General features: G+C 40.7%; 1 protein-coding gene across 2 annotated transcripts in view; it reads right to left on the bottom strand.

Annotated features, from left to right (window-relative positions):
* Nucleotides 1–15,298, bottom strand: part of SLC6A11 (solute carrier family 6 member 11) — a 175,733-nt gene that overhangs the window by 127,235 nt on the left and 33,200 nt on the right. For both annotated transcript variants that reach the window (XM_084839859.1, XM_084839858.1), the window contains exon 6: nt 3,521–3,653. In XM_084839859.1, the coding sequence (XP_084695985.1) occupies nt 3,521–3,653 (133 nt within the window). The remainder of the gene's footprint in view (nt 1–3,520; nt 3,654–15,298) is intronic.

Raw genomic sequence — 15,298 nt, 5'->3', positions numbered from 1 at the left:
CACAACTATAATAATACCTTTCCCCTTACAGTTCATTTTTTCCTACTTGTCCATATATTTTCAGATGCATTGAAATGTGAATCATATAGGCAAAGTAGCATTTTTATGATATACATTCTCAAAGGCAAGATGTGTGTGATCAGAAGGACTGCATATTGCATAGATTCCCATAGGGTCCCAGCCAATGAAAGCTGGAGCACCCCGAATCAGAGGCAATGGCTACTGTTCCCCTCCACCCCCAGCACACACACACACACACACACATGCTTACATGTGAGAAAGCAAGGGGTGTATGTCTTGTGGGCACCACTTGCACTAAATGTGGTCCTTGCTCAGGACAGGTTCTCCGCACCCTCAGCTCTGCCCCAAATCACAATCTGTTCCACAGAACTACATGGGAGCCACTGAAAACTGTCTAGCCACCGTCTACATAGACCCAATTTAGGTTCCATGCCTTGGTCACATTATTAGAGTGTGTTGGAAACTTGGAAACTAGCTTTTATATACATATTAGGGATAGGTAAGGATTTCATTTCAATTAAGTTTTGATAAGAATTGACCAACATTCACCAAGTTCTCCATATTTGGGACAAAAAAACCTGGAGATTTTTTTTAAAAAATGGAATGCAGGAGAAACCAAAACTGACAGATTCATCCATCCAGGCCCAGGGCTTTCAGTATGAATCCATTTGTATTCAACCATGTTAGCGCGTAAGGGCACAATCCTATCTGGATAGTCACCATCCTCCGAAATTGGAGGCTGTTGACAATCCTATGCAGGGTGGCTGGAGCACGGAGGGGATCCTCTCCTCTGTGCTCCAGCCACCCTGTATTTTGCTAGAGGGGTGATGTTGCTCATCTAGCCATGTGTTTGGGGAGGGGGAGGAAAGTTGCCTGGAGACCTAGTAGGAAGCTGTGTAATGAAGAGGGGAGGAGACTTCTGTGGTCTCCTCCCCTCCCCACTCCCAGGACTGCCCCTTTCCCCATTTCCACACTCCGTTTCTGAGTGCGGAGATGTCGCCAGTGCAGAGACAACAGTGCTGGCTATGAGGGAGCAGGGGAGGGGAACATGGGAGCCCTGGTTCTGACCTCAGATCTCAGAAACTGAACAATCCTATGTCCCCCAGACGCTGTCTAGGGGGCATAGGATTGCTCTCTAATTAGGGTTGCCACATCTTTTTTCTGACAGGCTCCTCATCTTTAACAATTACATGTCAGGCACGTATAACGTGATCCTCTCCATGCTAGGAATAGTTTACCTACTAAATTTGGTTGACGTAAATGGGTGAGAATTTCATTTCAGTGTGTTTTTGATAAGAATTTACCAAATTTCTCAAAGTTCTTTGTATCTGGAAGAGAGATTTTAAAAATTCAAATTCAGGATAAAATGAAACTGGCAGATTCACCCATCCTTAATTAAATATATTCTTAATATTCGTTGAAATAAGTCAGTTCTTAAGTTAAGATTCTGAGCAATGTATGTGACATCTGTATTGCTTATGTTTGGGGGTTATTCCCTTCGGTAATGACTCTTTTGCTTTATTATTATACATTTATACAGAACTTTATATAAAGTGTATAATATGCATTACACAAACTCATACAATTCTATTATGTTTGCTCTTACGTCAACCCTGCATGATCTGTCTCTATTATTTCCATTTTACAGAGAGTCCAAGAGAAAACAAATTGCCCCAAACCACTTAGTGCTTCACACATTTCAGTTGCTGGTTTTTTTAATTTATGTGTAAGATAATTTTTAAATGCACACGTAAAGTGTAAAGTGTGAATGCAACAAACATGTTTGGCTTTGGCAAAACCAGTTTTGATACTGTGTGGAGTAGCCCTCAATCTATAGCTGAGGTATGATATAAACCCAGGTCTCACAAACATAATATCAACATGCTAACGTATTGTACCACTTCCATGTTATCATCCACTAGTCATATTTCATTTCATTTATTACGTTTTTATACTGCCCAATACTCAAAGCTCTCTGGGTGGTTTACAAAGACTAAAACCCTAAAAATACTATATTATATAATATAATATAATATAATATAATATAATATAATAGCAGTTACATACAGAAATAGAACTACTTTAAATGATCAACAACAAATTGTAGGACCTGCTAAAATCATTCTCATATGCTGTCAAATGCCTCGGAGTAGAGGAAAGTCTTAACATGGTGCCAAAAAGTTGACAATGTTGGTACCAGGCAGGCCTCACTGGGAAAAGTGTTCCATAATTGGAGGGGCTCCATTGAGAAGGCCTCTTCCTTTGTTGCCATCCTCCAATCCTCCCTTGGAAGAGGCACTTGGAGAAAGGCCTCAGATGATGAATGTAGGATAAGTTCATACTGGGAGAGGTGCTTCGTCCCACCCAGGGGTGGATATGATCTTAAGGAGAGCATTCAGATGCTGCACTGGAGAATTGGGGATTTGGGCTTCTTCATGGAAAACTAAACACATTGAGGAAAAAGGGGGTGGGAGCAGTAACTCCAGGGCAGATTGCTGGAATGGTGCAAAAATGGGGCGGGGGGAGATGCTCTCACAGGGAGCCATCGGATGATGCCCAGGAGAATCAGAGATTTTGGCTTCTTCATTGAAAAGTGCACACACTGGGGAAAGAGGGAGATTAATTCCCTGACTGTACACTGGAATGGGATTTATTTGCACTGGTGGGGTGCTCTCATGGGGAGTGGGTATCTAGCCTACCTTTTAAGCAATGTTTTTAGCGTTTAGTTACTCTCCATTCATAATAATGCAGTAGAAGGAGGGAGCCTAGACAGGGGTGAGAAACAAGCCTCTTTCATTGTTTGAGCAGCCCCTGCCAATTTGATGAGGTCCAGTTCTACTCCTTCCACCAAACCCAGAAGTATGTTCCTTTCTAGCACTGTGTGGCCCGTGAAAACCAGATTTTAAAGGTATGGTACACTCAGTTTTTCTTGTTTCATGTGTCCCTCAGGGTCCAAAGCCGATTCCATGAAAATCCAGATAATACTCCAACGTGCTTCTCATTCCATTGTCATGAAGATCCCACCCTGGTTTGCACAATCACTGTGGTTTAAATACGCCATGGTAGGTTGCGATGTGTGCCAGCTGGGCAAAGAGTTAACCCTAAAACAGGGCCATGGGTTATGTAATGGTTGTTTAACCTTCGCACAACAACCCCCCTCGGTTCGGATGACATGACAAGCCGCAGTTATGGCTTGAATATTCAAAATGGCTGCCTGCATATGCTACAGCTCACCATGGCTTAAATAAGCCATGGTGGGCTGTGTGATTGTGCAAACCGGCCCACTAAGTGCAAGTGCATGAATGAGAAGAGGGAGAGAATACTTGGATGTTAAGGACACAGTTACTGTTATATATATATATATATATATATATATATATATACACATACACACACACACACACACACATATACATACACACATACATTCATACATACAGTTGCATTAGCCTGACTACATATCACAGTCTTACATAATATCCAGAACCATTACTTTTACCTTGCCGGTTGACTTTGTTCCTTTCCAAATGCAAAAGTAGCAGATAGTCCAGGCAGCCAGGAGACATAGTGCCAGTTCCCAACGGAGATTCCCAATGTGTTCAATTCCATCTGATATGGCCAACACCCTGCGTCTACAAAAAATACAACCATAAATTGCTAGAACCTTACCAAATAATGGTAACTGTAGAAGGTTTGACACAAAGAGTAGAAAATAAGTGCTAGAAATTTGTCAAGCTGCTAAATAGGAATCATTGATGATAATCCCTTCCTTCTCATTATTGTTAATGTTACCAGGCAGGCCCTATAAATGCCAAATAGTAGAAAGTCACTATACATATAAAGAGATGGTTCCCTAGCCAATTTATATACAGTACATATTCTGCAAACCCAAGACAATTTTGTGATGCTAAAATTCACACTGTGAAAAACTAAAACAAACTTTACTATTTCACTGCTATCTTGATTGAAGTTTTTTATACAATTACCCCACACTAATACTTTCAATGCAAAAGTAACTAAAAGGTGGTCCAACACTAGGCTGATAAGTTACCATAAGAATAATCCTGCTGGATCAAACATAACTCTAACATCCTGCTTCTGGAAAGCAGAGCATGACAGTAATAGACCACCCTCAGGAACTAGTAAATTCTGGTAAAAACACTGAAAATGTAAATGCTTAATAGCCATTTAAAGGACCCATCCTCCATGATTTTTTCTAATTCCCTCTCAATTTAAGCTAGTGGTCATCACCAAATCCTGTGGCAGTGAATTCCATAAATTAATTATGGGCTGCATGAAGAAGTACTTTTGTACATCCTGAATCTCTTGAAAATCTATTTCACTGGGTGATCCCAAGTGTTAGAGTTATGGGAAAGGGAGGGGGAAAAAAATCTCTGTATCCACTTCCTCTGCACCTCTATCAAATCTCCTTTTGTTGTCTTTTTTCCCCAAATTAAATTAAAAAGACATTTCCAAAATAGCTGAGACACTCAAGAGGCTTGCAAAGGAAAGGTAAGTCTTGCGCTGTGTCCACTATGTGATCAGGGTTCCCAGTCGCATGGAAGACTGCATTTAGCCAAACTTGATTGCAGATTCCAGAGACTTTCTGGTTCAACACAGGCAGGTCAGGGTGAAGGGACAGGGCTGGTGCCCCATGCTTACAGTTTTATAATGCCTAAACAGGGCTATTATGTGTCTGAAAAGCAAAACAATGTCCTTGCATATTCAGCACCATGCAACTTTTCTTTCTTTTTCTTTTTTACAATGAGCTTTCATTCTCAGGATTCTTTTGCATGTGTACCCTATTTATTTCCAAGTATGTGATGCTTTACAAAGAATAAAAGGACAGTTTCTTGCCCTAACTGCCTTATGATCTAGATATCAACACATGGGGGAAAACAGAGGAAGGGGAGAGAAGTGAGCCAGTGATAAAAAGGGGAAGAGTATGTGATTTTTGCATGTACATGTTCTTAAGCTTAAATACTGACCAGGTTCAGACAATCTTTCCCAGCTTCCTAACCCATGTGTTCAGACATCTTTCCCAGATTCATAAAACCTGGTTCAGGAAGCTGGGGGCATTGTCTGAGCCTGGCAGTCTCAGTAGGCAATGGCTTCACAGAAAAAATGGGGTCTGAAGGAAGTAAGACAGATGACATTTTGGAAGCATTCTGAGAGGCAGTTCCATGCATGAGGGGCAGCAAGGGAGAAAAAGCAGATGACTTCAGATGCTTGAGGGTACTAGAGCTGGACCAACAAAGCTGACAGGCAGGAATGTGTCAGTATAAAAAAAAAAAAGGAAAGATAAGGGGGCAAGGCCATTGACTACTCCCTACAATGCATGTGAAACAGGATTTTTTATTGTTGTTTAGTATATTAAATATTTCTATGTCAAGGAAAAGTGTCCCTTAAAGCTGCTTTTAGGGATGCTCCCAAAATTCTCTTCATCCAATTTTCCCTCTAGAGTTTGGAGTTCTGAATTTACCTGATCTTGCTTCTAGAGTGGAATAAATACATTATTAATTCTACATTTTAAACATTTCTACATTTTGTTGATGCACAGTTTACTATGTCTTTCTGTTACTTCCATTCCTTCATATCTTTTTTCTGCCTCTTCTTCACCAATATGCACTGACAATACCCACAAAAAAGCATTCTTGATATCATATAACATATGATTGCATTGAGATTTATTTTTCCATGGTAGTTTACCAATGTGCATGTACACTTCTGTGCATTGATAGCACACTGCAAAAAGCAAACTTCATGTGATTGTACATAATAGGATCAAGATTCTTTTACATGGTATTTCACCAATGTGCTGAAGCTCATAAGCACATAATTAAACACCACACAAAACAAAATCTTGTATGATCATACCAAGATTGCTTTTTTGCAGTGTTTTATCAATGCACATATGAACATCCAAAAATAAAAATAAGAGGAAAAATATGCAGATGAACCAAAAGCACTGAAAGCAAACTCTGTATTTTCCAACTCTGGAATTTGAAAAATTCCCTAGTTCAGCCTTCCCTGACCTGCGTCGCACTACATGTTTTGGCCTATGACTTCCATCATCCCAAACCATCGGCCTTGCTGGCTGGGGCTGATGGGAGTTGTAATCCAAAACATCTGGAGGGATCCGTATTGAGGAAGGCTGCCTGAGTTAAACCAGTATACAGGAGAAGTGGAACACAGTTTTAAAGACTGTGTTCTTTAAAAGAGAACTTTAAAAGAGGGTTGGACAAATTCCTGGAGGAAAAGACTGTCAATGGCTACTAGACCTGACATCTATGTGCTACCTCCAGTACCAGGGACAGTAAGCCTATGTACACCAGTTGCTGGGGAACACTGATCCAGCATGGCTCTCTTATGTTCTTATGTTCACAGGGCAGAGTGAACCAAGGGAAACAATAGAGAATGGAATGGGGAAAATCCTCTCATCCAAAGGTGCTTTTTGCTGATGCAAACAAAAACACATTTGCAAATCTATTCATATATTTCACTTTGCACCAAAGTTAGAAGAAAAGATTGTGAAGCTATGAGGCTTGGAGTCAATAATGGAATCTGGTTTTTTTTCCTCTTTTTCTTAAGTGCATTATCAAAATTATTTGGGTGTTAATATATAATTGCCAGCTGTCAAGCTGCCTGTCAAGCTCACCCCTCCCCTCTCATTTCTGTTCAGGCAGTGGGAAAGGGGAAGGCGAGTACACCTAAACCTATCCCTTCTGATCAAATCATGCCCAAGAACAGTAAAAAGCAACTAAGGCTGCAATCCTATATACACTTACTTGGGAGTAAGTCTCATTAAACTCAGTGGGACTTACTGCTGAGTAGACATGCACAGGATCACACTATAAGTTAAAGACACTGTTCCCAGTATCCCCAGCCACCTGCGTAACACATGAGCTCTTCTAACACAAGGGGAATTGGGTAGGATGATTCACTTGATGAGGAACTCTGCTTCAGCCATCTCCACAGAAGGCAGCAAACAGGAACAAAATAATAAGAGAGAGAATAGTACTTCTGCCCTGCCACCAATGGTAATCACTCCAGAGATATTCCCTCTGAAAAATCAACAAAATAGCCTCTCTTTTTTTGCAAATGGTGTGGCAAAGGGGGGAGGGTAATCTCAGAATTCTGCCCACTTTTTGACTCTGTATTCTTAAGAGTGGAAGCTGTTGTGCTGTGCAGATGTTACCTTGGGCCCTTGCAACAGGACTGGCCATCCTGACAGGAACAGCAGCATCCAGGACTATCGTCTTGGGTTTGGTAGTTATGTGGGCATCTAGCTTATTTGGGTACATTTTTCTTTGTGACTAGCTAATGCCTTCCTGCTTTAAGTAAAGCGGGAAGGAGTATTGTATGTATCTCATTTTGTGGCTCTATTGTTTGATTAAGGCTTTTTCCAGAAGGGTGAATCCAAGCACTATCCAACTATTGTTCTTCGTTGTAAGGTACAAGTGGAATTGCACTTGTCTTTCCACAGTATTGTGAGTCTTGCACTTTTTCTATGTGAATATCCTGCTAAGTTCTGTGCGCGTTAGTGGGCATCATTCTATGGCCCCCCTGACAGATCAGTTTTTTAAATGATCTTTTAATTAGGGCTAAAATGCTTTTCCAGCTATATTATTTTTAATGAAAGCAACATATAGCTCTATAATGCTCTAATGTCAAATTTTGCATTATAATGCTATAACGCTAGAATTGTTGTTGTCGTTCAGTCGTGTCCGACTCTTCATGACCCCATGGACCATAGCATGCCAGGCCTTCCTGTCCTACGCTCTCTCCCGGAGTGTGCTCAAGTCCATATTCATTGCATCAGTGATGCTATCTAGCCATCTCATTCTCTGCAGTCCCCTTCTCCTTTTGCCTTCAGTCTTTCCCAGCATCAGGGTCTTTTAACGCTAGAATACAATAATGCTAATTAAAAAAAGATTTTTAAAACTTTCCAATGATTGCCATTTTAGTAACATGGTTAATGGCAGTGATCAGAAAGGTTTTTTAAATCATGTTTTTAAGAAATTAACATTACAGAATTATATTGTATAATATACCACTATATTAAAAAATATAGCTGGATAAGCATTTTGAGCTAATTTGATTTAAAAAAACAACAACAGGGTCATAAAATGGCGCCCAAAACAAGGTTTATAATGCTGAGCTTTGATCTGTTCTCTTTTCTGATACATCACTGCCCACATCAAAACCCTGCCATTTTAAAAAGACAGAAAGGTAGTACTAAAAGCATCTACACCTACACTCTTCCATTCTTCTTTAAAGGGGGGAGGCAAACTTTCTAATTGCAATTGTCTTTCCATAGTATCATGGGTCTTGCTTGCTAAGTGAACCACTTAGAAAATACAGGATAACAATGATTGGATGTTGGCATTGTGTGGATACCCCATAAAAAAGTGAATGAATGAAGCATGGCAACTCCATTCGAAATGCCTATTGTGGAAGCACCATAAGGACCAGACAAGCCACTATAAGCCTTCCGCAGTAAAAAGGCACCTAAATCACAGTTCAAGCTTTTAGCCTGCAGAAAGAATTCAAGGAACAAGGAAGGAACTTCACAGCATATAAGTGTTTAGCCTTCCTGTTCAAAGATCATTTTGGCATTTTAAATGGTATCCAATGCTTTCCAAATAAAGGGGGGGGGGAGAATCTTGGTCTTTAAGCAAAAGTTTCCCCATGCCCTTAGGAAGCCATTGGCACAAAGCGCTGAACATATAATTAATCCATAAAGCACAATGTGCCATAAAATCTGTATGCAAAGAATACATGGAAGAACGAGAGAGAATAGAAGCTCACACAGGGTCTAGTGGTGATTTTCTCATCAGGCACAACACAGCTTTTCCTAATTCCTTCCCCTTAGCACCCCTGCTGAGACTCTGGCTGCCTAGAGTCATAGCATCAGCCTAGCCAGTTCTGTTTTTGAAAATCTATAGACACCATGCCCAGGATTGCCCATTTTCTACTTTTATTCATCCAGCCATTTTCCCTTTTCCCATTTTACCAGGAGAAAAACCAGATTTTTCAGCCTTCTTAGAAGGCATATAGGATTGATTATCCACTGTACCAGAGCAATGTTATAATGGTTACATTGAAAGGAAATTTAAGAGATATAAAGTTCCCTGGGATAATGGTTGTTTTGGCTTATGGTACAACATTTCCAGGAGATATTTTTTCAGGAGTCTTGTATAATTATTTTTGCCTACATCTCAACAATACTGAGCAGGGGGGAGGGATCTCTGGGCAGTATCCAATAGGGCACTGTGCCCCCACTGATTCTGTTCTGCAAGCAAGACCCACCGCTTACACAGCAGAGATTTTGTGCTTCCAGGAGCAACTGGAAATGAGTGGAAACACTTTTTGGAATGGAGTTGTTTAGCGGAGCTCACATAAGAAAGCTCTGCTGACCTATCTCAATCCAGAAACAAGCATTTGTGCTCATTTTGTGGCTTCCTATAGACAGCATTAAATCTCTGTTGCACAAGTGATGAGTCCCACTTGCACAATGGAATCAGCAGCAGGGGCCACTTGCACAACAGCCCCAAAAGATACTGCTCCACATTATTTAAAAATGATTATGATTCTGTATATGCCTTCTAAACAAGTAAAGCCCTAAAGACTATATACCCAGAGAGAAACAGGCAACAAAAAGGCATCCAGGCCCAGCATCATGACATTGACATGGTCTTGCATCTCTCAGGGCCATGCACTTACTGCTGACTGAAGAAACCAATGTGATGCCGCATTTAATAGGAGTGGTCTTGCATCTCTCAGGGCCATGCACTTACTGCTGACTGAAGAAACCAATGTGATGCCGCATTTAATAGGAGTAAGAGCTCTACCTGTAGTCCACTTACCCTTTCCCTGGGGGCCCATCATCACCAGTATGGGATGGTGGCAGTGGATGGGAGCGAGGAAGAGAATATCACTCATTTGGGCATCCTGGGCCCAATCCAACTGTGAGGTGGTAGTGTGGCAACTCTGAAGAAGTGGGGCCCTCTGCTCCCTCTCAAATATCTTATTTGTTGTTAATTTTATTTATATATTACATTTATATCCCACATTTCCTCCAAAGAGCTCAAAAAGTGGCATACATGGTCTCCCTATTTTATCCTCACAACAACCTTCTGAGGTAAGTTGTACTTACAGTGTGTGACTATCCAGAGGTCTCCCAGTGAGTTTCATGGCTGAGTGGGGATTTGAACCTGGGTTTTTCCAGTACTAGAACAACACTCTAACCTCTACACCACACTGACTCTTATTCCCACAATGTTGCTTTTGCTTCTCCCTATTCCTTTTCCTGTTTCCTTTTTCTGGCTTTAAAGTTGTTATTAACAGATATGTTGTCTTAATAAATTCATACATCTTTTTCGAAAGAATTCAGATGTTATTGCTAAAAATATGATACTTTTGTTTTATAATAATCACCTTGTGAGTTCAAAGCAGCTTCCAAAAGTATTCTGTACACTTGCTACTGTGGCTGTTATGTCTTGTATCTGACGTGCTCTTGTTTGTATGGCACTTTATAAGGCCATAGTCCTTAAAAGCAGCTAAAAAAATACTTTTAAGTAAATAATTTTCACAGAGAAGGGAGACTGATGTGTCATGGCATACAGGCTGATAACATAGGGAAGCTAACATTCTTGCGAATCACTGTTCTAAAGAAATATCCGAATTCATAAGACCGGCACTTTAGAGACTCAAAAGTGTGTTTACCTTATTTTTCCCAAGTGTACTCATTTTGGGCAAAGTAACTGCAGCATTACATTTCCCATGGGCTTGGAGTAAACTGAATTTTCTTGGGAAAGGGTTTCTTTAACAAGGCTTTCCAACTTGTAGGGCTGTCGCACACTTCTGAATAGCAAGAGGTTTAATCACTGCCAGCATTTCACTGAAAGGAATGTACCAAAGTACTTACTGCATTGTTTCATGCTTTGCAGAAGGGAAGAACAAATTAAATCTATTTGAGAAAGACATGTTATGTCTGTTAACTATTTTATAGCAGTGTGCAAGGTGTCTTCGTTTTACAAATAATCTGAGGATGAAGTATTTAGAGGTTATTTCTCCTGTTGCACCACTTCAGCCAGAACCCTTAAGTAGTTCTAAAAAAAAATTTGGGGTGAAATCCAATTGGAATCAGATGGGCCTCTCGAAACAGTTTTATAATTCAAACAATATTTTTAGGAAAGATTTTTTTGAATGCTTAACCTAAATCTACCTGTGACCTATCCTCAGTGTGGGGCAAGGATCAGGGAATGCAAGGGGATGGGGAATCAGCAAAGACTGCTTCCTCCCACATTCTACCAGCAGAAATGGTCACAATGTTCCACTGTGTCAGAAACCTCCCTGGCATCCATCCTTGAGAAGATGCTTCAGTTCACTGGCCAAAGCTTTCAGTCACCTATAACACTGCCAATATGTTAACTTTCTGGTCCTCTATAATCCCTAAATATTTTTCATCAAAACTCTAGCTACCCACTTATACGCCATCTTAATCTTACCCATCTTTGTTCCCTTCTTTTCTATATGTAAAACGTTTCACTAGGTCTTACTGAATTTCATTTCATGAGCAGCCCAGCAATCCAGTTAATCAAGATAATGTTTAATGGTTAACTCTCAAAAATGTTCCCAAACCCTTCCCAAATCCAAATCTATGTGCTTTGTGCTAATAGCTTTGCATATTGGGTGGTATAGAAATGTAATAAATAAATGAATGAATGAATAAACTTTGTGAATGCAGTGAATGGCACAATTTACCATGCAAAATACGCATTTTCAATCTGGTGTAAATCCGTTACTTATTACCTATGATTGCTTTTTTATTAGAAGCCATTATTCATTTCATACTAGTTCCTTCTGCCCCAAAGTCTCAGACTTCTTAGAAGGATGTCATGTGGAGCTAAGAACAACCATATATATATGTATGTATGTATGTATGTACATTGGATACAAAGTTGCCCTTCTGTGAATGGAAGGGCTTCTTCCATTTTGTGGAAGAGACTGAGATCAGCAGATGTTCCTACTGAAGGATGTGGAGGTGATTTTCATTAATTTTCCTTTCCCTCTACAACTGGTACCACCACATCCCACACTGTTCTGAAGGATCTCCCCACCCTCCAAAGAAACCTCTCAGGATACATCAGGGGAAGGAGATTCAGTAAAAATTGCCTTCCCACCCCCTCTTGACAGGACCATTGGATCCAAGCCACTATATATATTCCAGATAAAATTAGGACACTTATGTCAACATGAAACAAATGCTAACGTGTTCCAACCTTTATTTATTTGTATCCTATTTTAGAATTTATATCCTTCCACATGGTTCCATAAAGTCCTAAGGGCAGCTTAGATAAAAAAGTAATACAACAATAATAATGCTGAATAAAACCACAATATCAGAATTATCAAATAAAATAAAAAACCTAAAACTAAAGTAACAGATCACATAGCATTACTGATAAAACAGTCCACAGAAAACAGCAGCAATTCATTCTTAACTCTGCTTATCAGACCCAACTGCCACGTGGAAAAGAATGGCTTTTACCCTTTCTTTCCTAAAATAACCCATCTAGCTTGGCATGCTTCCCTGGAGACTAAGTTCAGTAATATTAGTGGCACCACTGTGAAGGCCTTACTCCTCATCCCCATCACTCTGACCTCAGAAAGAGGGGGGATTTAGAGTAGGGCCTCCCCTGAAAGTGTGTAATGTGTAGGGGATTCACATGGAAGAATCTATTCCCTTAGGGCGCCAATCCTAACTAGATAGGCGGCCACCTCTGAACTCGGAGGCGACCGCCTATCCAAAGCAAGGCAGGAGAGGCATGAGGGGATCGTTCCCTCTGCACCTCTCCTGCCTTGCTATTTTTCGCTAGACAGCCATTTTCGGCTGTCTAGCAGCAGGAAGGCTGACGGGGAGAGGAAGCTGCTGTACAACACATTGGATATGTTGTACATGCAGCTCTGCTCCTCCCCCCCGGAACGCCCTTTTTTGGTCGCTCCGCACTCCTCTTCTGAGTGCGGAGAACAGGGCTTCTCTGCTCTGCCTCCAAGGCAGCGCGGACAAGTGGGGAGGTCAGTTTTCCAGGAACCGGTATAGTGCCTAGTGGCCATATGATTGCTCCCTAAGATAATCAGGATCAAGGGCATTAAAAGTTAAATGCCAACTCAAGAAAATGTTGGGAGCAAGTGCAGTCATTTCAGAACAGGCATTATGTTCTCCCAATAGCCTGCCCTAGCTAACAAGTGGATTCCCACAATGTGAACGAAGTTTCTAGCAGTATTCAAGCCTGAATGGCAGTTCACCCTGGAAGTTAAAAAAGCATTTAGTGTCTCGGACCATCTCCACACCGGCCTAAAATCCCACATTTAAAATGGGGCTTTCTGCTTCTGTATTAAATGCAGGATCACGACGGACTCCCTTCACATGCGCTTCCTTCCCCTCCTTTCCCCCCTCCTTTCCCCCCTTATCTGAGTCTTCCATATGTTTCATTGGTCCAGCTCCTCTTATTGCGGCTTTTCCTTTTTCACTAAGGGAACTCAAATGGGATAATTAGATAGCTCATTATCTCCGGTCTTTTAAAAAATGGAATAAAGGTCATTTAGTGAAGGAGTCGTTAACTTGGAGGTTAACAATGTCTAAAAGGCCCACAAACTTCCGTGAGTAACCAATCTCAATAGCAGGATAAAAGCTCTGTGTGAAGAAGCCCTCAGCGTTGAGGTTACCATCCTCTAGGACAGGGGTGAGTAACCTTTAAGTTGAGAGCCACATTCCCTTAGGGGAAAGTGCTTGGGACCTGGGGTTGGGTGATTCAGCAAAACTCAACCTCATTGTGGTTCTCCAATTTCCACCTTGAAGCTTATTTCAACTCGCGTCCCTAATGGATTGTAAACTGGAAGGCGGGGGGAGCTCTAAAAAAAAAAAAGGCACATATTTTCTGGTGCATTTTTCCTAATGTGCACATCAATTGTGTGAATTTTTAAATGTATGCATTTTTCTTCCATTGCTTGAAGCATATTTGTGCACATTTTCTAATGCACAAATGTTATGCTCATTTTTCAAATGTCCACGTTTATCAAACACATTTTTTATTGTGTGAATTGTATTGCAAGCTTGGAAATGTATGGACTTCAGACTACAGATTGTATTCAAGTCTGCGTTTAGTTCTGGGAGGTGTGAACTGGAAAAATTCTGGTCAAAAACATCTCCTCCAATGCTGATCGGCAGGGAACAGTTAAGCAGTGGGGGGAAAGAGGCCAACTGGGAGGAAAGGTTGATTGGCTGCGGTCAGCCCACAGGCCACCAGTTCTCTATCCATGCTGTAACTGAAACTGGCTTACCAACCTAAGTTGTTAAATAGCACTCTTGGCTTTAGCTGCCATCTGAGATTTCAGGAGCAACAGCATATCCAGTAGCACTTCCAGTCAAATCAAAATCAAATCAAATATTCCTTCTTATGGTCATTTAGACCTGTTCTAGTTTAGACCCATTCAAGTTAAAATACACAGATAAGTATACAAATATCAGGACACAGGCTACAATTTCTTCAATTTAACTAATACAGTTAAACAACTTGGGTCTTGTTCACATGGCAATTAGAAAGAAAGACATTAGCCACCTGTTCAGTGGCATGTGCGATTTTATTTGAGAGACAGCTGATTACCAATCTTTCATCTGGATGGCCTGGGAAGTAGGTCAGAAGAAGATACATTATGCAGTGTGTCTCAAATCAGAGTAAAGATTACAATATTAAAGTACATGCGTCAAAGTTTCAGGTACTCCTACTTTGCATGAATACAATGTGTTTTAAAGTGGAATTTTCAGAAATCTGCCCTGGAGCACTACTCCTGGTAGAACATTAAGCCTTGCAAGTATAAATGCTCTATGGCCTTGTATATTCCTAAAAGATGTCAAATAAGAAGATGAGGTACTATAACTGGGCAGAATCCCATGGGCCAGTGGAGAATAAGTTCTGTTAGCCAGAGAGTACAGATCTTGTCTTTCAATATCATATAATCTTCGGATCAGAAGTCTGGGGGCTTATTGTTGCTCAAGCATTAGAAGGGATTCACACAAAACACCAACTGAGCTAATTTTATATTAAATTATATGGGACAATGTACTAGAATGTGAGTCTGTTAGCACAGAATATACAAAACTAGATGCTGGTGAAGAAAAATGCGGTTATAACCAGAATTTTAGTGCCTGGGCGCATGCTTTGGTTTTGACAAATCCTATGCCCGTTTCCAGACACATAGCTGCATATTC

The sequence above is a fragment of the Heloderma suspectum genome, chromosome 2 (genome assembly GCF_057233095.1).
Source record: "Heloderma suspectum isolate Gila_16-S chromosome 2, 16-S_ref, whole genome shotgun sequence".
NCBI classification, from domain to species: domain Eukaryota; kingdom Metazoa; phylum Chordata; class Lepidosauria; order Squamata; family Helodermatidae; genus Heloderma; species Heloderma suspectum.
This window is presented reverse-complemented; position numbering and strand designations above follow the sequence as displayed.